General features: G+C 32.4%; 1 protein-coding gene and 1 non-coding gene across 2 annotated transcripts; both read right to left on the reverse strand.

Moving 5' to 3' along the window:
• Positions 1-559: 559 nt before the first annotated feature.
• LOC107867999 (NAC domain-containing protein 92) lies at positions 560-2,987 on the reverse strand. Its single transcript, XM_016714538.2, has 3 exons — positions 2,256-2,987; positions 1,784-2,061; positions 560-1,485 (listed from the first exon to the last, which is right to left on the reverse strand). The coding sequence occupies exons 1-3, from the start codon at positions 2,449-2,451 to the stop codon at positions 889-891; spliced, it is 1,071 nt and encodes a 356-aa protein (XP_016570024.1). The 5' UTR covers positions 2,452-2,987; the 3' UTR covers positions 560-888.
• Positions 2,988-20,389: 17,402 nt separating this feature from the next.
• On the reverse strand, positions 20,390-20,463 carry TRNAI-AAU. Its single transcript has one exon. It is a non-coding gene; the product is annotated as a tRNA-Ile (tRNA).
• Positions 20,464-21,909: the final 1,446 nt, after the last annotated feature.

Here is a 21,909-nt window from a genome sequence, read left to right on the forward strand (position 1 = left end):
CCCGTACCCCCCAGCGAACTCACCGCGGAGTTCGATCCGCGCAGTAGGTGCCTGCTACAAAATCTTCAACCAACAAATCAAAGGACATGGATCGAACTAGCTCTGATACCATGTTAATAGAACTTTATTGAAGGGAAGAAAGGTTAAGGTTTACAATATAATCTGAAAAGCATAAAAATAACTAAAACAAGAGTAGGCTATATATACATAGCCAATAACCTAAAGGTCCATAAACTAAAGGCCCAATAACATATGGGCTAACAACATAACTATAGGGTACAAACAATGTGGCGGATGCTCTAGCCAAAGAAGGAATAAGATTAGGAGTTTTTCACAAAGCCAATTTTTTTGTATTTGCTCTGGTGCAATGCCTGCGAAGCTGTTTGGACAGACATACTTGGAATTAATTAATTTTTGTTAGGAAGGTTAAATCCTGTAATGCTACTCAGACTGGCTTTAACTCAGCTTCTTTTATTGTTGATCAAGGATAAATAGCCTATTTTGTGTATTGACAACTTAATATTTATATATAAATACCCTGTTAACCAAGCCCCAAGTAGAGAGCGAAGAGGGTCCGCGGCACATAATTTTTCCAAAGAAAAGAACACAAAAGTAAAGATTATAAAGTCACCAACTTTGATCTCCCACAGTCTCATGCTTACACCACTTCACTACTAAATTAATATTAACTTCCACATCACCATAAGAGAATTGCCCATGAGAGGCAACTTGCTAAACAAAAAACATCAAAACAAAACATTAACATACTACTAGTAATATTTGCGCATGGATTAAACTTATATTCACTGACGATGCAAAAGAGTTTTTACGCCATCAGCGCTACAACCCTGGTGCAATATGCTTTACTGTCTTCAATGCACGCGAATTTCAGCAACTCCAGAGGCTATTGAGACCATGTAGATCAACCATAGTAGCTGATGGCACCTGATCTTCAACAAACGGCCTTTTCATTTCAAGATTTGGAACAATTGACGAAATTCCAGCATTCATATCAGTGCTAATTACCGCGGTTTCTTGAGATACACCATACACCCCCTCTTTCTTGAAATCCTGACCATAATTCTCAAGTGAAGTCTGAAGAATCGTAGGATCTTGAACCCCAACTGAACCTGGATTTGCACTGAATGTTCCCTGAACTGGGACTATTTGGTTACAGGAAAATGTGTTTGGAAGCGAACTTGCAGCGAAAACATCCATTGGATTTGACACAACAGGCAAAGGAAAATTGTTGAAACAATTGTTTTGAGCAGTGAACAAATTGGAGAAGCAGTGCACGTGACCGGATTTGGCAGCAGTACCAGTAAATGGAGAAGAAGAAGAAGAAGACGAAGAAGGATCTGTTAATGTTGGCAGAAAGGAATTCCCCATTTTATTCTCATTAGAATTCAAATTCAGAAGCCCTGAAATGTCGATTTTCTTTCCACCACTGCTCTTTTGAAATACTCTGCAAATCACCCATTCATTCTACGTCACAGCCAAAAAAGAATAAGTTAGAAATAAATGTTGCGGAAAGATCAAGGCTTAACTAGTACATAGTCACACAAAAAGTAAACAGAGCAAGAAAATACTTTACACAGAGATTTAATGAGGTTCGTCTAGACCTAATACTCCATGCAGAACCATACAGAATAAGAAATGTACAACGATTTATGAACATCAATTACAACCCTTATATATCGTACCCAAGTAATCTGAGAAAATTCAAGACGGAATTAACAAAAAAGAATCTTAGACTGAAGACATTGAGAATTATTGTGTGTACCTTTGCAGTCTTGGGCAGATTCTGAAGAGACATTTTTCCTTCTAATCTAAATTCATGAATGACCCAATTAGTCTTTTCACCTTTTGGTGCTCTCCCTTTGTAGAAAACCAGAGTTTTCTTCATGCCAACCAGAAATTTTCCTCTGAAAATCTCTCTGTCCTTTCCAGTAGCTTTCCAATAACCCGCGGCAGTTGCCCTGTTTGTCCTCAGCCCTGTTGGGTACTTCTTGTCTCTCACACAGAAAAAATACCATTCCTTCTCCCCCATTTTCGCTTTCCCTACATTCAAACACAACCAAAAAAAAACAACAGTTACGCCTCAATCCTAATGCTATGTGAATCTTCATTGTTTACACCACTTCATATCAAATACTAATACAGTAACCACAGTTACGCCTCAATCCCAATCAAGTTGAGGTCATCGCCACTTCATATCTAAAGCGAATAAATTAAGCAAAAATGAAAATGCTCACATGGAAGGTCCCAAGGTTCAACCTTGTTCAAATCCACTTCACCAATAGCCATAGCAAAGAAATCACTATCAACAACTTTTTTACTCAAATAATGAGTAATCAACTCTTCATCAGTTGGATGAAATCGAAATCCAGGTGGCAGCTCCATTTGATGATGCTGGTCATCATCCATAACAACTCCTACATAATTCTCCATAACTCAACCTCAAGATTCTTGAAAACTGGTTTTGTTATATAGTTGATGTCTTATAAATGTACACTAATGTTTTTTTCATGACCACCGATTCCAGCTGGCTTTGAAATAAAGTTAGAAAACTGGGGTTTTTGCCAAACAGTTTTTTTATAAAAAGAAAAACATGAGAAAGAATACTAAATCAAGAATGAGAAAAGTGAAGAAAATTAGGATAAAGAGAAGCCATGGGAACTAACATGAAAAAAAGAAGTGACAAGAATACAAGGACATATATAGAGTTTTTTTGTTTGTGAGATAGAAACGTGAAATTTAAGGAACTAACTATGGGGTGGCGTGGGGGAGGGGGGAGGGGGTAAGGGGGAAGAAAGTTGTTTAGGCCTTCTTCTTTATAAGTCTTCCTAACCATGATACAAATTTATAGCCATCTTTTTTTTTTTCTTTTCTTTTTTTTTTTTTTGTAATTTGACCAAATACAACTCATCCCTAAAACCATGCATTCAACAATTTTCAACTGCTTTTGTCATTTTTATATGTTCATTTATTTTATCTTTATCTTTGTTATAAAGGATTAAAAAGGGGATGATCAGGTAGATATGTAATTAGTACTCTTAGTTTATATAATCATGGTGTTCGACTCGGTTAATTAATTTCATGATATATTTGCTAGCTTGGACAAATAGGAACAAATTACCTATATATCCTTGGATGCAAAAAGATATAATTATATTGAAGAAAGTAGTTTCAAAAGACTTAATTTATTGAAAATACTAATTTAGTTAAAAATATGTTACAATGGATGAAAAAGATTCATGTAGCTAATATAAGCAGTCAAATCTTTCTATAACAATGTTATTTGTTTCTATTGTTTTGACTGCTATAACGAAATATTACTATGATAAATATATAATATAATATAACTTGATGAAGTATCGATTCCATTAAAAAAAATATAAAATTGTTATAGTGAAATGTTGTTGTAAACATATCTCAATATTCTAGTGAATAGCTTTTACTCTTGTTAGTTTGACTTCAAACTTATTGTATTTTTATTATTGGGTGAGGCTTAGTTATATGGTATTTGTTGTTTGCAGTCATATTCATTATTTTTGGAACTTCCATAGTGTGAATAGTTTTTTTTTTCCCTGTAGTGTGAACAATTTTGTGAAAGCTATAAAATGTTGTTTTCATGGTGGTTCCAACTGTATACCAGAACCATCCAATGTGACTTAATATTAAGTTGTTAAAAAGCAATTAAGAGTGCTTTAAATATATATCTACTCTCTTATTTTCTGTTGATACTATTCTATTATTCCCAAATTAACCTTCGTTAAGAAAAATATTTAAGTTATATTGCGCACGCTCTAACGTCACATGTAAATATTTTTATAGACCCTCAAATCATCTTGTATTGACATCTGCCGGTAAACCTTCTTAAATATATGAGATATAAATCAAATATGTAAGAATTCTCTATATTGACAAATATACTTAATTGGATGTTATACATATAAAAATAGGTTATGCTACCATATTGTAACTAAAAATAGATATTAAATCTCATTAATCAAAGTGAATGTGACCATTCTAAACACATCTTAATTTGTACAGACCAGCATTGCGCAGAATCTTGATGTTGTTATCTTTCAATTTAACCAAGTCCACTTTGGACATATTAAGTATAAAATTTGTCAAAAAGGTTTAGAGTTATTTAAGGCCTGTCACACTTTCAATTGGAAATATTATTTGTACTTGGAATTAGACCTATTTCAAGGCTCTATAGTCTTTTTCTTAAAGCCAACTTTTTCTGTTCACTGAAAAGGAACTTCACTATATTATTCATACTCAGGTTTAATTTAAATCAATATTCTACTACTGGTCTAGTATTGCACTCCACTTTGATAAACTCATGTGGGTCGATTGAATTCGATAACTTTTATTACCTATTGTATTAGAATTCAATTATCAGCGCTCGAATTCGTTGTTCTACAATTTAGAACTCATAGAGTTGAACTCCTAGTTTATTTAAATTTCTTTATACTAGGGGTGTCAAATAGAATTTTTGAGTGAGTCAAAATGATAAATGAGTTAGGCACAAGATTACCTGAACTAAAATGAGTTGAGGCAAACTGAGCTAAATAATAGTTCATAGCACAATTTACTCAATTCTTACCAATTTTAATTTCTTCATTTTTATTTTTATGATTTGATTTAATTGCCTAATAATTTTTTCTTTATTATATATATATAATATCAAAAAATAATTTCTAAATTTTGCTAAAGCTTTCTAATGGGTCAATCTATACTACATATCAACCCAATTTTTAATAGGAAAAAATTACCTAAAGTAGCGTAATTTTTAATAGGAAAAATACTTAAAGTAGCATACTTAAGTATTAAATTACAAAAAATAACAACACTTACATTTTGTAGCATATGTATTTGTATTTTTGTAGCAACAGTGTGCAAAAATATAAAATACATATCAATCATAGGGCAATAAAAATCACATGTATTTGTATTTTTGTAGCAACAGTTTGCAAAAATACAAAATACAACTTGTTATATTATGTAATTATGAAACTATTGGTATGAAACTCATAATTAAGGGGATAAGTATGTTATTTTTAAATTTTGCCCTTTTTAATATCCGGAGTTAATAAATGTATGGATCATTATTCTTTAGCGCGCTCTAATTTAAATGATTTGAACGATTTTATCACTACTACTCCTCTATAGCGTCAAGTATATGTGTAAGTTAGATGCAAAATGTTTTGCACCACTAAAGCAACAAAGTGGACTATAAGTTAAGAATTAGTTTCGCCATAGATTTTGAAAGCCTAAAAAATTTAGCAAAACTTGCGAGAAATTTATTTTTGGCCAAAATGGAGCTAATTTTATGAGAAGAGATATACAATCAAACATCTCTATAGTGATAGCATTTGTTCAAAAATTTCATGATTGTTGTAGAGATGTGTTGTTTAATATAAATATATATACTAAAATTGAACGTTCAGATCTCATTTAGCTTTTATAAACAAAAGTACGCAAAATTAGGAAGAGCATAGATATATAAAAGATAAACATTAGCAGTTTTTTCCTCATGAAGTTATGAAATAATTAATGTGCATCATTTAGATACAACATTTTTCTTTAAATTAGATATTTTTACTTGAAATTTACTATGTGCATGACATTAATGATGATTATCATAAATATTATGGTATTTTATTTTGTACATAATATATCCTTTACAATATCTTATTACATACTATTTGGCTAGAGCTAATTTTATAAAGAATATTCGGCTATAATAAACGTCATTGACGTTATAGGCAGAATGTCGTTATAGACAAATAAAATATAACATAAAAATGAATTTCGGAGAAAATTAGATTACTATAATGAAATGACACATTCATATATACGGGTTTAGGAAATTCAGCTATTAATTATCTTTATATAGATGCCAAAAAACATGAGTATTTAAGTCATCCGTCTTTATAAAATACTTTGTTATGGTGGGATTGTTTAAAAGATGAGTAGCTATATTTCATGTGGGACTATGCCCATATAACTTTTGGGCCACTTTCATTACTTGCAAATAAATGGCAACAAAATTATTCTTGTAAGGACTTTTACCAAAAAGATACTTGTAAGTTGTAAGTATTTCTTTCTGAATGTTGAATTATTTCATCATTGATGAGAAAATTAGTAACTTACTCAAAATTAAAGATATCAAATGGGTAGATTCGGCTACATTTGAGAAAGGATAAAACGGGTCGAAATAGTAATTGAGTTGTCACTTAACACGTCCAGTGACGGATGCAGGATTTCTGTCCAGGATATTTGACAAAAAGCAAACATATTTATAGTGTTGGCAAATTAATGGATTAAATTTTATATGAACGGGTTGGATCATATATGAGCGAGCTAAAATTCAATAAATTTAATCTAAATTAAATAATTTTTATTAAAAAATTCATTAAATATATAATAGTATTTATTTTTTAATCAATTTATTGATTGAATTACTACTACTACAATGTATATTAATTCAATATTTTATTGAAATTCATAAATTAGTAGATGATGTCAGTTTGTGGTAACATAAGTGGACAAAAAGCAAAACTGACAAGATAAATAAATCCATCTACCAAAATTCAGTCTTGGGTCTTATAGGAAAATTTGACACCCCTTAACCATCACACTACTCACTATTGTTGTATTGAAGGGGTCAATATTTAATATTTAATATATATATATATATATATATATATATATATATATATATATATATATATATATATAAACTGCAGCAATATAGTTTTTCGGATGAGGGGGTTAGGGTGAACTCACTCGGCTACAAGTGGGTCCGCTCCTGAACACGTCCAAGGTTTGCTTCGATCAAAATGAGTGTCAGTTTGGGGTGCATAATGAATCATAACTCAACTCGTCCAATTCAAAATCAATTTTCAATTATTATTTATTCTTTCCTATTATTTATTTCTTATTTTTTTTTCTATGTTTCGATAAGTTTCTTCATGGGTTATTGTAGTGTTCATACACAGTCCAAATTGACCTAAACATTCTCTAACTTGGATTATGCACCGAATGGCCCATCATTAAATATATGCATCTACTTTAACACACCTACCTTTACCCACCTATGTTTAAACGAGTTGGCCATTTGCTTTAGAAGAAAATGAGAAAATGAAATCCGTTAAAGTTAATTTCTACAAGCAAATAAGAAAAAAAAAAGTATGATTGCATATGTTGTTGATATTTACTTGATAGTATCATAGGACAAAGGTGAACCTTCATGCATAAAAAGAACAAGAAAAAAAAAAAAACTAAACTAGAATGCATACGTATGTATTTTAGTCTTAAGTTAATTATTGATTACTAACGTGGTTCACTTATGTAGAGTAAATAAGAAGACAGTATTTTTACGTGGAAAACACCCGGCTCAATAAAGATGTAAAAAAACACGACCTGTACCTCTACAGGATTTAACCCCAATTTCACTAAACTCTTGAGCCTCAACAATCAACAAATTACAAGACACTTGTAAACTAGGAATTAAACTCTAACTCCTATTTCTACAATAACACAAATCTTCCCAAGATAAGTGTTCCCAAGTCTTCGAGTTCTCTAACTTGAAGACATTAATCCTAACTCAGTTTATACTTCACTGAGACTAGAATTATAGTTCATTACAACTCTAGAACCAATTTATTACAAAAAGTCTACGACTCTCTAAGTAAGGAACAGGTTCTACTTAAGACTTCTTCAAGCTATTGAACTAATTTGTTGATTGATGCTTTTCTTTTTCAGTGCTTTTGTAAAACTCTTTGAAGCTGTTTATTCTATTTAAGCCAACTCTGATGGTGTCCTTCAGATGATGTAATCTTCTTTCTTCAATAGGACTCTATCATTTAGTTACACTCATTGTTGTATTAGTATTATGTCTCGTTGTTTAGGTAGAATTCCTTTATCAGCTCAATCTTCAAGTGTTGTGTTTTTCTTCTTTCTAACTTCTTTTGTGCACGTGATAAATGTTTAAGCATATTTGAATTTGCTTGCTTATCCACTTCTGACTTCAACCATTATTTTATCATCATCCTTGCTCATCACTTTCACCTTTGTGAACCAGCATGAATAACATGTTTCAGTCATACGTCAATCATCAAAACTTCATTCCTCTAACAAATTCCCCTTTTTTGATAATGACAAACCAGTACAACATCACAACATCACAACATTCTTCTTAAATTCCTGACATACTCAATAAAAGATTTAAGCACAAGGATACTAGAATGAAACAGGTTAGTCATATGAGTTATAAACATTGCACAATCTATTTTCCCCCTTTTGACATCGTCGAAAAGCAAGGCCTAAATAAGTAAAAGAATGTTCAATAATCCATGGCCAGTGGGGCTATCACTAAAACAATCAAAATTCAGAGTAAATAAATATCATGCATTAAGTTAAAAAAGAGCAAAACACAAGAAGCAATTAAGTCCAGTTCATTGAGGACCAAGCTATAATTAATCAGTACCAAAAACTGATAAAGTTGAAACAGTCTAGCTATACAAAAATAAAACCAGTTCGAAGGTGCTAAGAAGAGAGCTAAATTGAGGAAGAGAAAGCAAAGGGAATGAGTCAATTTTCATACGATTTCAGCATTTGAGGATCTTTCACTCTTGAGGGTAGCTTAAAGGGAAGCAATCTGAGCAAGAAGTTACAGTATTTCAGCTTGAGCAGCCACCAACTCAGTAGTTTTAGCAGCGAGAGCATTCCTTAATCGTTGCATAAGATTATCAGCACTCCTCATTGAAACAAGTAGTTCTATATGGTTCACTGTCCCTATAACATCTTTGGTGGTCTGCAGAGACCACACTTGAACAGACACCTTAAACTCTTCAAATATAGGAGTGAGCCAGAATTTCATATGGTAGGGCATGACCATTCACATCTTTGAGAAGAACCCTTTGCATGTGCTGTAGAATAAGCCTAGACAGATAAATTTGCAGTTCAGTATCAAGCAGCTCCATGAGAGTGAGATCAAGAAAGTTAGCCACAGTCCTTTGCTCCTTTCTAGGAGTGATCATCATGTGAACAACATCAAAATAAAGTCAATGAAAAGGAGACATCTCTCTCTTAAGAACTAGGGGTGTGCATCGGTCGGTTCGATTTTACATATTATTGGTTTGGTTTTTCGATTTCCAATTTTTAAATATGCTAAACCAATAACCAAACCAATAAGATTTTTTTTATCAATTTTTGATTTATTGATTTTTAGTCCTTAATGGTTTAATTTTTGGTTTACCCGATAAGAAAATACTCATAAAATAGAAATAGTAGTAACTAACATGAAAAAAAATCGAATCTTAGTCGCAAACAAAAATTCTATATAATGTGTTTTAATTTACAAGAATATTCATGTTTGAACTAAATGTTGTTAGGAGAAACTAAGAGTTTGTATAATTGAAATAATAAGGTTGTTAATTTGTATAGATTAAAGAGAAATTAAGAGAAATATGTAATAAGTCACATATATATATATATATATATATATATATATATATATTCTTATTGGGTTATCGGTTTACCGATAACCCAAAAAGAAAAAATCAAACCGAACCAATAACTCAATAATTTTTTTTTATAAAATCGTTAAAAAATTGTTAACCCAATAACAATAAACCAATAACATTTTTATCGGTTCAGTTTATAGGTCGGTTTGGTTTTTGCACACCCCCTATTAAGAACCCTACGATGATTGACAAGTTGAGGATTACCAGAAAATTTTGAGAAATGTCAACGGCAGATGCAATATTGTTAAGTGGAGGACATGTAACCTTGACATAGTGACCCCAACCCCCCATAGGAATGTTTAGAATTCTAGAAATATCAGCAGAATAAAGATTTATAGTGACCCCTCTGACAGTGGTGGAATACATCTCTCCAATAGCAACCCCATTTATGTAGAATTCATAGATCTCAGATTTTGCAAACTTTCTTTGTGAGTCACCTTGAAGAAACAAGTGTGACCACCCCTTGGCCTCTAATTTTGTCAATAAAGTTTCCATGTCAGTACCCCCAAAATCACTAACAACACATCTTTTAGTCAACTTGCGCTTCTGAAAGTGCAGAAGGTAATCTGCAGGAGAGTCAAGATTTGTAGGTGATTCATCAAGCTCAAAGTCTGGATCTAACTCAGCAGGAGCATCAGGAAGTGAATTAGACTCAGGGGAATCAGAGAGAACAGGTATGTTAACTTGTTTCTTTGAACGTGTGGAGGATTTTTGTGAAATGGACTTCGAAGATGATGAAGTCTTTGAAACAGGACTGGACTTTGGCTTGCTCTAAGGAGTACGAAAGGCAGAGGGTTTTGGAATAGTTTATTTCACTGTTTTGCCTTTGCGTACAGAGCGAAGCAACACATCTTGAGAAAAAGATGGAGGAAGAGGAGGAGGAGCAGGTGTATCCGCTCGCTTCCTCTTGCTGGATTGAAGAGCTTCAGCAAGAAATAACTCTTCCTATTATTTTTTTGCTGAGTGTGAGGAGTTCTAGGAGTGGTCACAAAATATGAGGTTCAACAAGATTATGGTCCTCAATAACAATGGTAGAGGAAGAATGTTTTCTCTCTTGACTTTCTGGGAATCAAGTTGGCAATGAAAATATCATCGGGGTTGATAATTTGGAGAGGAACAAGAGTTGGTAGAGTGGGATTGGGAGAGAGCGAGGACTGGAGAAAAATTGAGCAAAAGAGTTTTTAAAATTTTTTAAAGCAATGAAATCGGATAATTTAATTGGAATGGTAGGTGGGATGAGAGGTGTTTTGTTGGCAGTGGGATGAAGATTATAACTGTAGAAGGAGAGGTAGAGGAGTCAGATGATGGAGCAGAAGAAGAAGATGCCATGGTAAAGAAGAGACATGAAGTTTTTCTTGCTTGTGAGATGGTGAATGAATGAGGTGAGAGGGAGAAAGAGCGGATATAAGAAGGGGAAAAGAAGTTCAAACGTAAAGGGAAAGGATTTGATGGGTAGCAGTGATAATGATGAAGAGTTACAGTGGTGATAGGATCATTGTGGCAGCTTTTTGAAAAATTGGACTCTTGAGATTTGACGGTTTAGAAAAATTAAAGGACCAGAAGGGCAGATCTGTTTCTCCTTAGACATTTTAAGGTAACCTGATAATCATACCTGAACTTTTGAAAATTATGAACAAAATTGCTTAAGTGTTCCAGCATCACTATAAAATTAAATACATGAAAGTTAGATCACTCAAAATTTTAAAATTAGGATACACAATTAAATGTGCAAGACTGGATTAATCAATAAAAACTCAAGAGCACATCAACTTTTCTAGTCAATCATTGAGGGAGATTTATGCAATTTTAATCATCCTCAAGGCTAACCTATTCTTTTCAAAGTGTTCCCTGCTTAATGCCTTAGTGAATATATCAACAATTTATTCTTTAGTAGAACAGAACATGATTGATATAAGACTTTTTTCAACATTATCTCTAAGAAAGTGATGTCTAATATCAATATGTTTAGTTATTTTATGTTGGACAGGATTCTTTGCAACATTAATGACACTTGTATTATCATAAAAAATAGGAACACATCCAACGTCCAAACCAAAATCCATGAGTGGTTATTTAATCCACAACAACTGAGTACAACAAGATCCAGCAGCAACATACTCAACCTCAGCAGTAGATAGAGCTACTGAGTTTTGTTTCTTAGTGTACTAGGTAATTATATATGATTCAAGAAAGTGTGCCATGCATGTGGTGCTCTTCCTGTCAATCAAATAACCTGCATAGTCAGCATCAGAATAACCCACCAAGTTAAAATTACTACTTTTAGGATACCATAGGCCAAGATCACTTGTTCCTTTGAGATATTGAAAGATTCTCTTCTTAGATTTCAAATGGGATTCTTTAGAATTTGCATGAAACCTTTCACATAGTCTCACACTGAACAAAATATCAAGTCTGCTTTTTCTGAGATACAATAATGATCCTATATCTCTCTATATAGTTTTTATTCCACATCAGGACCCGTATTATCCGTATCTAGTTTTGTGGCAGTGGCTATTGGAGTGTTGATCTCTTTTGGTTCTTTCATGGAAAATCTTTTAAGAAGTTCCTTAACATACTTTTGTTGATGGATCATGGTTCCAGAGGTTGTTTGTTTGATTTGTAATTCTAAGAAAAAATTTAGCTCCCCCATCATACTCATCTCAAATTCACAACTCATGAGTTTTGTAAAGTCATGTGTCATGTTCATGTTTGTGGAGCCAAAGATAATATCATCAATATACACCTGCACAACTAAAAGATCTTTTCTATTAGTTTTCAAGAAAAGAGTATTGTCAATTTTACCTCTAGTATGACCATGCTCCAAAAGAAATTTTGACAATCTTTCATACCAAGCTCTTGGAGCTTGTTTCAGTCCATACAAGGCCTTGTCAAATCTGTATACATAATCAGGGAACTCCTTACTTTCAAAATCTGGTGGTTGTTTGACATACGCCTCTTCCCTAAGAATTTCATTCAAAAAGGCACTCTTAACATTCATCTGATAAAGAATGAATTCCATATAAGCATCAAAAGCTACAAGAAGCCTTATTGCTTTAATTCTAGCAATGATATGAGACCAAGTTCACAACATAAGAAACAAACAATACAACAAGAACAACAAGATGAACAACAAGTGCTAGTGAATCGAAATAGGCTACAAACGGCTTCACTAGTCTTCAAGAGTCATATTTTTAGAATAAGAAGATGATATTAACAACAAGAACAAGCAAGTCAATAATAATGGTGTCCATCCTTTTGACGTTGACTCCTGCAAAAGTAAAAACAACTTTGTTACCTTTATCACACAGTTGTGAGATACTAAGCAGGTGGTGCTTCAATCCCTCCACAAGGTAGACATCCTCCAATGCCCTTGAATCAGATGTACTGATCTTTCCAACTTCAGTAATGATTTCTTTTTTACCATCACCAAATGAAACTCTGCCCCACTTATTTTGGAGATTGAAAGGAGTTTTTTCTTATCACCAGTCATGTGTCTTGAGCATGCACTATCCAGGTACCAATGTTTTTTGCTTCCTTTCACTCTCATATGCAAAAACAAACTAGGGATTAGATTTAGGAACCCAAATAAGCTTGGGACCTTTTTTATGAGTAAATGAATGAATAAAATTTCTTCTAGTCCATGCAGGCAACAGGTTGTACAACCTATTTCTTGGCACAGTTTTGATTTTTCTTTTATTGTTCTGAGCTAGTTTTTTGCCAGATTTATACTCCTAGACCTAATTTTTGTAGCAAAAGGACATTCAGTTGTTGGATGACCAGAATTACCACAAATGTAGCACAAATCTTGAGTAGTATCAAGGCTTTTGTAAAAGCCCAGTCCAGCCTTTTCACTGTGACTTCTCTCACTTAGTTTGTGAACAATTCTTGAAGAATTTGTCCACCTGTTTGTTCTTTCAAGATCAAGCTTTAGTTTAGTAATTTCATGGTTTAAATTCTTCATCATTTCTTTTGCATCACTACACTCTTTTTTCTACTTGATTAACTCAAGTTCAACACTTTTCTGTTCCTTGCTTTTACCATTTTCCCCTTTTCAATAAGTATCAGTTTTAGGAATTAAGTTTTAAGTGTAGCATTTGTAGAATCAAGTTGTACAACCTGTTCTTTAAGAGTGTTGTTTTCTTTTTCAACAGTATTCTTGCAAGCTTTTAAATCAATGAAATCAAATTTGATGCTTGCAAGACTATTGAACGATTCATTCCTATCAGAAGTTAATTCTTGAAAATTATCAATTAGAGCACTCATCAAGGACACACGTTTTGTTTTAAAAAATAAGTGCAATTTTTCTTTAAGTTCAAGAATGCTTACCTCAGAAGTACCATCTTCTTCTTCCAAGTCTGATCTCCAATGGCTATGAGTGCAATTTCATCAATTTCTTCATCATCCGACTCATCTGAATCAGATCCTCAAGTGGCTACCATAGCACACTCTTCTTTCTTTTTGGCTTTTTCTTTTAGTTATTTTTCAGCTCTTTCTTTCCTCCATTCCATTTCCTAGATGGGACAGTCCCTGATGTGATGATCAGTCTTACCACACTTGTAGCTTCCATTAGGATTTTCATTGGAACATTTCTTGCTACCTATTCCTGCTTTCTTTTTGAAAAACTTGCTGAAGTTCTTAGTTATAAAGGCAGCTTGTTCTTCATCAAGTTCAACTTCTTCATCACTGTTTGATGCCTTCAACGCCTAAGTTCTTTTAGGAGCTCCCACTTTTTTCTTGATTCCACCAATTTGTGTCTCACAAGTCTTAAGATTACCTACCGGTTCATCTAGTGTCATTTGAGTAAAATCCTTTGCCTCCCTAATGACAGTGACCTTAACATCCCATTTAGACTTAGGCAATACCCTTAACACCTTTTCAACTTGTTCCTCCATAGGAATGTCTTTTCCCAAGGAGGTCAATTCATTTGTTAAAGCGGCAAGTCTGGTCATCATTTCATGAAGGGACTCATTTTTCTTCATCTTAAAAGCTTCATACTCGGTAAAAATAAAAGCAATTCTGAACTTCCTTACTTGAGAGGTTCCCTCATGTGCATTAACTAGGGCATCTCAGATTTACTTAGCAGTGGTACAGTTTGACACTCTGTTGTACTCAACTGGCTCTAATCCACCGACCAAGATATTCTTAGCTTTAGCATTCTTCTTTAATGCTACCAAGTCGTCAGCAGTAAATTCACTTCTTACTTTCTTAACTTGGTCACCATCAACCCGTTTCATTGTAATAGTAGGACCATCAGTGATCATGTCTCACAACTCATAGTCTTCCCCTTAAATAAACATTTCCATCCTATTTTCCACCATATAAAGTGAGAACCGCCAAAGAGTGGAGGTCTAATAGTTGATTGTCCTTCACTGTGACCAGTAGGAGATGCAGAATTCATCATAGTGATCTTTTTCTTAGGTGCTAATATTATTTAAGTCAACCTCTCTCTGATACCACTTGTTAGAGTACGTACCCTACTAATTTTACTGTTTCATACTATTTGTTGCCTATCAGTGGATCAAATAATCTAACGTGGTTCACTTATGTAGAGTAAATAAGAAGACAGTATTTTTACGTGGAAGATACCCGACTTAAGAAAGGTGTAAAAAACTACGACCTATACCTCTACAGGATTTAACCCTAACTTCATTAAACTCTTGAGCCTCAACAATTAATAAATTACAAGACACTTGTAAACTAGGAATTAAACTCTAACTCCTATTTCTATAATAACACAAATCTTCCCAAGATAAATGTTCTCAAGTCTTCGAGTTCCCTAATCCTAACTTAGTTTATACTTCACTGAGACTAGAATTATAGTTCATTACAACTCTAGAACCAATCTATTACAAAAAGTCTACGACTCTCTAAGTAAGGAACAAGTTCTACTTAAGACTTCGCTATTGAACTAATTTGCTGATTGATACTTTTCTTTTTCAATGCTTTTGTAAAGCTCTTTGAAACCGTTTATTCTATTTAAGCCAACTCTGACGATGTCCTTCAGATGATGTAATCTTCTTTCTTCAATAGGACTCCATCAGTTAGTTACACTTCTTGTTGTATTATGTCTTTTTGTTTTGGTAGAATTCCTTTATTAGCTCAATCTTCAAGTGTTGTGTTTATCTTCTTTCCATCTTTTTTTGTGCATGTGATAAATGTTTAAGCATATCTGAATTTGCTTGCTTATCCACTGCTGACTTCAACCATTATTTTATCATCAGATTGCTCATCACTTTTACCTGTGTGGACCAGCATGACTAACATATTCCATTCATACGCCAATCATCAAAACTTCATCCTCTAACAATTACAATGTTACTTGTGCTATCTAATTAAGATTCAATACGACCACCCCATTGTCTCCCAAAAAAATTAAAAAGAGAAAGAGAAAAGACATAAAATGATTATTGAAGTTGTTATGATTCGGATAGAATAAAGCAAACCACAAGCAGAAAGAAAATAAGAACACACATATTTACATGAAAATCCTTGCGAAAAAAACCACGGGTAGAGGTAGAGAAGGTTTCACTATAATGGAGAGAGAGAGTACAATGTGGAGACGAATTGTCTCAATGACGTATTTTTCTGAATATCCAAAACAACCCACTAAATGCACTTATATAATACGTATATACAAGTAAGTCCTGGGCCCAAAACACAAGCCCCGATCCCTACGTTATCACCACTGACCTCATTGAAAATCACAAATATGAGTTGCACCGCGAAACTTTCAGTGCCGGATCAACAAAATTCGGGTCACAACTCTAACAGAAGTTATCTCAAATTAGTTAAAAAACACTAATTTTGGGAGATGACCTATTACCCCATAAAAACTATATAAGCCATTGTAAAAGGACCATTTTGACTGCTTTTATCTTCAATCTCGATCTAATTTTAGGTGTCTCATGGTCATTTTTTTAATTAATTAATTAAATTCAATAAACTCCTCCTCCATTTTACTCTTCATGAATAAAACCTCTACCGCCATTAACACTGAAAACAGCAATCATTGACTCCCACTTCCTAAACTCCAATCACCGCACCATCTCCAACTCCCTCTGTCTCTGTCTCTTTACCTTTTAGTTGACAAACATTATAAAGTCGATTTTGTTGAGAAGAGGAGCATGTATGTTTTTTTCAAGCTCCAAGGCTATTTTAATGGGGAAATTAGGGAAGATAGGATTTTTAAAAAGAAGATGGAGTTTTAAGATAATTAAAAAAATTAATTGGACGTCGCAATTTTTAATTGGGAAGGGAATTGCAATCAAATCTTCATATTCACGCGCCTTATTTGCGTGAATGCAAACACATATTCAATATCGGTCAAAATGATCTATTTACAATGACTTATATAATTTTTGTAGGATAATAAATCAATCATCTGTAAAGTTAAGGTATTATTTAACAAATTTCAGACAACTTGGACGATCTATGTATTTTTTAAAAGAGAAATTATTTGATAAAACGACCTTTTAGCAAAAAATGATAGGACTATTATATAAAGAAAACTCTGTCCTTTTCAGTATATACACAGAGAACCAATTATGTAAGGGACAAATGTCAAACTTTACTTTTATTAGGAAAATGTAACTTCTTTGTATACTCCATTTAAATTAGCTCAAATAGTCAAACTAGTTCGTAGGAGCTATAAAAGTATCTCAATGAAGATTAAAAAAAAAGGAAAAACTTTAGTGCCGCCCCAGCCAATGAAGAGTTGAAGACCCTCACGCAACTACGTACACACTTGTCTAATCTCAATTAGGGGCGGACATAAATCATTGAAAATTGAATTATCTAACTGAATTAGGATTTATTGACCAAAAGTTTAACTATATATGGACCGAATTTTACTGTGATATTTGATATCTATTTTTAGTTACTGATTATCGAGCTGAATCGGGCTTTGTAAGAGAGAACATGTCAAATGTTTGACAAATATTATAAACATACCTCGTCAAAATATATATATTTTCCTTCATTATGTAATTATCGAATTTATCGTGCCAAAGTTTGATTTTATCGAATCGAATTTGGAAAGCTTGAAATTTAATATTATCTGCTTTCAATTACTTATTATCAAATTTTAAAAATACCGCGTCGAATGTCAACCCATTTTCTCAATTTAAACCTATTTACAAGAAACCAAACTTTGATTTTGTTTCAAATCGATATTGAATACGTCCTTTAGAATTAATTTTTTTTTTTTTGGTTTTAACTTTAGAAGTAATTAAAGATTAGTAATCACAAAAAGCTTGTAACTTAGTGATTTTGGTGCAACTCACCCCCCACAATAGGTGCTTATCAATTCCTATCATCCTCTTTTTTCTTCCCTTTTACCAAATCTTTAAAAGTATTTTTCCCAAAATATGCAATACATGCACAATATTCTCATGCATTAGCTGACTATAGCACTATAAGATGGCGATTGAGTAGTGTGTTTTGTTTTCTTATGGATGCTTAACTCTTTTAATTTGATGATATATATACATCTTGTTGAGGTCCACACTATATGTATTCCACATCAATTTTATATGATTAGGAGATATGTGTTTTATTAGGTACGTGGCTTACTTATAATTATAATTGTGATTGTAGTACTAACTCACTTTTAATCTATGGATGAAACATTGCCAGCTTCACAATTCTCATGCTCCCAAGCTTAGTGAGTTACTTTTTTGACTATATGTCATTGTTATGCTTAATTAAAGTCTGTAAAATTACTTCAATTGTTTTCTTGTGAAGTCGACAATATATATAACAGCGTAGCCACTCTTACTCACATGGGAAAAAAAACTCCACTATTTGAATATATGTTTGGTTCAACTAATGAAGCAATGATGTCATGTTAGTGTTAAACTACACTAATATTAGATCAAATATTTATATATATACATTGTTAGTGTATAGAATTTATTTATTCTTAATAATGTGGTCCATGTTTTAAATTCGAGTTCAATATGTATTATCAATATAAAGAATTTATACTATCAAATCATCAATTACAATATGTATTATCAATATAAAGAATTTATGCTATCAAATCATCAATTAAACGCAGGATTGGACCACTAAAAATGAACAAAAGAAGTATTATATGTCTTTGTCAAGATTAATTTAGCCTGCTTCTATGTCAGTCGTGCACCCATATGATTGCTTTGCCACCATTATAGTGAATTCAAGAATTTGAACTTGATGGATTAATTTTTAATATTTCCTGAATACATTATACTTTTTAAATGATAAATTTTAATAATTATTCATATATAAATGTAACATAATTATGAAATTATAAATATTATATTATTAAAATTTTATTAAATTTTCATATATAAATTGTATATATTTATGCATCCTTCTCTGTTAATGCATGGTATATTTGCTTAACAAAGGGTTATGGGAACGTGTTATATATTCCACCAAGTGTTTGTTATAGCAAAGAAACCCCCCACTTCATGTAATGAGAGCCTAAACTAATTAATCATTGTGTATTTGTGTTGCTTAAAAGAGAGATATTCTAGCTAGGTGTCTAATAACAACAAGGATATATGATGGCAACAGTTGAAGTGGGCAGGTAAGCTAACGTTGGTAGGATGAAGAAGAAGAAAACAGAATTAAATTATTAGACTTAATCATAAAAACAGACAAACAAACAAAAAAACTTGTAGTGTATATAGTAGAATTTACATATATGCAAGACAATAACATCTAAATCCAGGACCATGTTGATTCTCTCATTGTCACTGTGCTCTCTAGCTGCCTACACACTTCCTATAATTCAATTCAATATGTAAAGCCAAACCTAATGCTATTTCTGATGCATGCAGTTGGCCATGTCTACATTGTACATTCCAAACTTTTAAGGCCCCTTCAAACAACCTGCAATAATAGTATATTTATTTATTTAGATACTTGAGCTATGATTTGCGTTTCAATTAAATAAGTAAACATATGATAAAATGTAGGCTATTAATTAGAACTTAATTTCGCATCAAATTGTGAAAAGATCATTGTTCCATTATGTAGTCGCATATATAACTTATATTACCTTCTGTAATTATATATCATCTTCGATTGAAAATTTTGATACAAGCCTAAAGTTCTACAACTTATTGAGCTAGAGTATGATTAAAGAGTGCGACATATTTAAGTGGTTAATTAACGCTTCGATCTACTCAATGATTGCTTGAAAGCACACACAAGTTTGGTTAAAATATCTAATATGAACACTCTATCATGTGTTTAAATGTTTAATTAAAATAAATTGTATCTTCAAGTGTGTCTAAATAAAATCTATCGACAAATTTAAGAGCTCTTTAAAGAATTTTAGCACGTTAAGTAGGTGGCTTGTAAATATAATTAAGGTGGCCTTCTGTTCTCTTTAATTTAATTTAACGAATAACAACATAATAACAGTGAATTTTTCCTGAGCTGACAAGTGGCACCTCTTTTTAAAAGCAGGGATTAAATACGACAAAAGATATTTTTTTATTGCAAGTTATGGACATAATTCGAACATTGTCATAAAATTTAATTAAAAGACCAAAGTTTGTGATCTGGATCTGCCATATATATGAAAAAAAGTTTGATCAAGAGTTTTTAGGTAGTATGTAATCATTTAAATAAGTAATAACAACATTCACAAAAAAAAAATAAAAAACTAATCTGAATAGTCATTCATCTAATTAAGTAAACTAAAAGAGCGAATGTATAATATAATGTATCATTCATATATAATAATATCAGTATAATCATATATAATTATAATCTATGTGTATACCCATTAGAAAAAGTGAATTGTAAATTGTCGTGTGAAAATCTTACATTACGAGTAGAAAAAAGAAAAATGGCCCATGCAGGTTTCGAACCTGCGACCTTCGCGTTATTAGCACGACGCTCTAACCAACTGAGCTAATGGGCCAGATGCTGTTATTTTGCCACATAAATACAAACAAGTATGTAAAACCACCAGCGAAATTGTGCACTTTCTTCAGGTAGAATAGAAAGAGAAGTCAAGTAATTACAAAGAAACATTATGAAAGAAAAATATCTTGTTAATACCATTCTAGAAGTGAACACAGATTTTCTAGTAGTATTTTCTATCCAATTATCCAGGCAGAATTATGCTTTCATTTTTTTCGGGACATATATAGTATTTTACAGTTTCATCTTGTCATCGCAAATTAAGATTTTCCTAGAGATGAGGGAGTGACAAATTAACTAATTAAGCTAAGCAAGCAAAGATTAAGTTGCATCCACCCACACCCAGAAAGAAAAAAGAAAAGAAGTTACGAGTTACCAGTAGTACAAATCAAAATTCAACTACATTCGAAAGCTGCAAACAATTACAAAAAGATGAAGCCCAATTTGTCTTATGCAAAGGTAATATAGAAAAGTATGAAATCTACTCTAAATGCATACATATATACCAATACTACATCAAAATAGAGGACACAAATATAGGGGGTGGGGGTAGTTAATTACATTCCCACTCCTATGACAAATAAATAGAAACATAGGATAGGGTGTTTCTCATATGATATTTTCAATAGAAAGTGACACAAGTCATAGAATTGAATAAATAAGAAACATGCATGTCATGTCATGTCCGGTAAATTATGTTTTTTAGTGACAAATACATTTCAACATTCTTTGTAAATACTCTCTATGGCCTATAATGGCATTGGATCCAATGACCGTTAACTAATTAATGCCTACAAAGATTTTGGCATGCTTTATTAAAATCCATATCAATTGTCCCTAAAAGCCTTTATTGTAGTGTTTCAACATGTGCATTGAGTTTCTCTTATGACCACTTACAAATTAAATCTAAGAAAATAGACTAGTTTTTTTTTCAAATCTCTTATATATATACATAAAAATCTCTACAAATGAACCTTTTGTGCGGCCAAGCTTTTTCCATATAACAAATTAATGATGCTAGCTAGTAGTAGTATATCTTGTTACCTTCTATATGTGCAATTTGTTTTCAACATAATTTAATTTATGAAAAATAAACTTCAACCACAAATAAAAATATGAAAAAATAACAATTTTATTGATAAACGAGGTGGTTACAAATTTGTTTCTTCCTTGATTCTTCTTTCGATTTTCTTCATAATTCGAGGGCCGTTAGTGGCGTATTTCTCAAACATAGGATGACCTCTTTATGACTATCCCATTATTTTGTAGGATATTGGAGATCCCGATCTTTTTACGAATACTCATCAGTTTATGAGATATTCAAGATGTCTGTTTCACGAAATATGTTACCCTTTAAATATGCGAGATTTAGGGTAAAGTAGTCTCCTAGAACTCTAACAGAATTTGAATTGTTCTTGAAGAGTCCCACAAATTTTAAATGCCC

This window comes from Capsicum annuum, chromosome 6 (genome assembly GCF_002878395.1).
Source record: "Capsicum annuum cultivar UCD-10X-F1 chromosome 6, UCD10Xv1.1, whole genome shotgun sequence".
Lineage (NCBI taxonomy): Eukaryota > Viridiplantae > Streptophyta > Magnoliopsida > Solanales > Solanaceae > Capsicum > Capsicum annuum.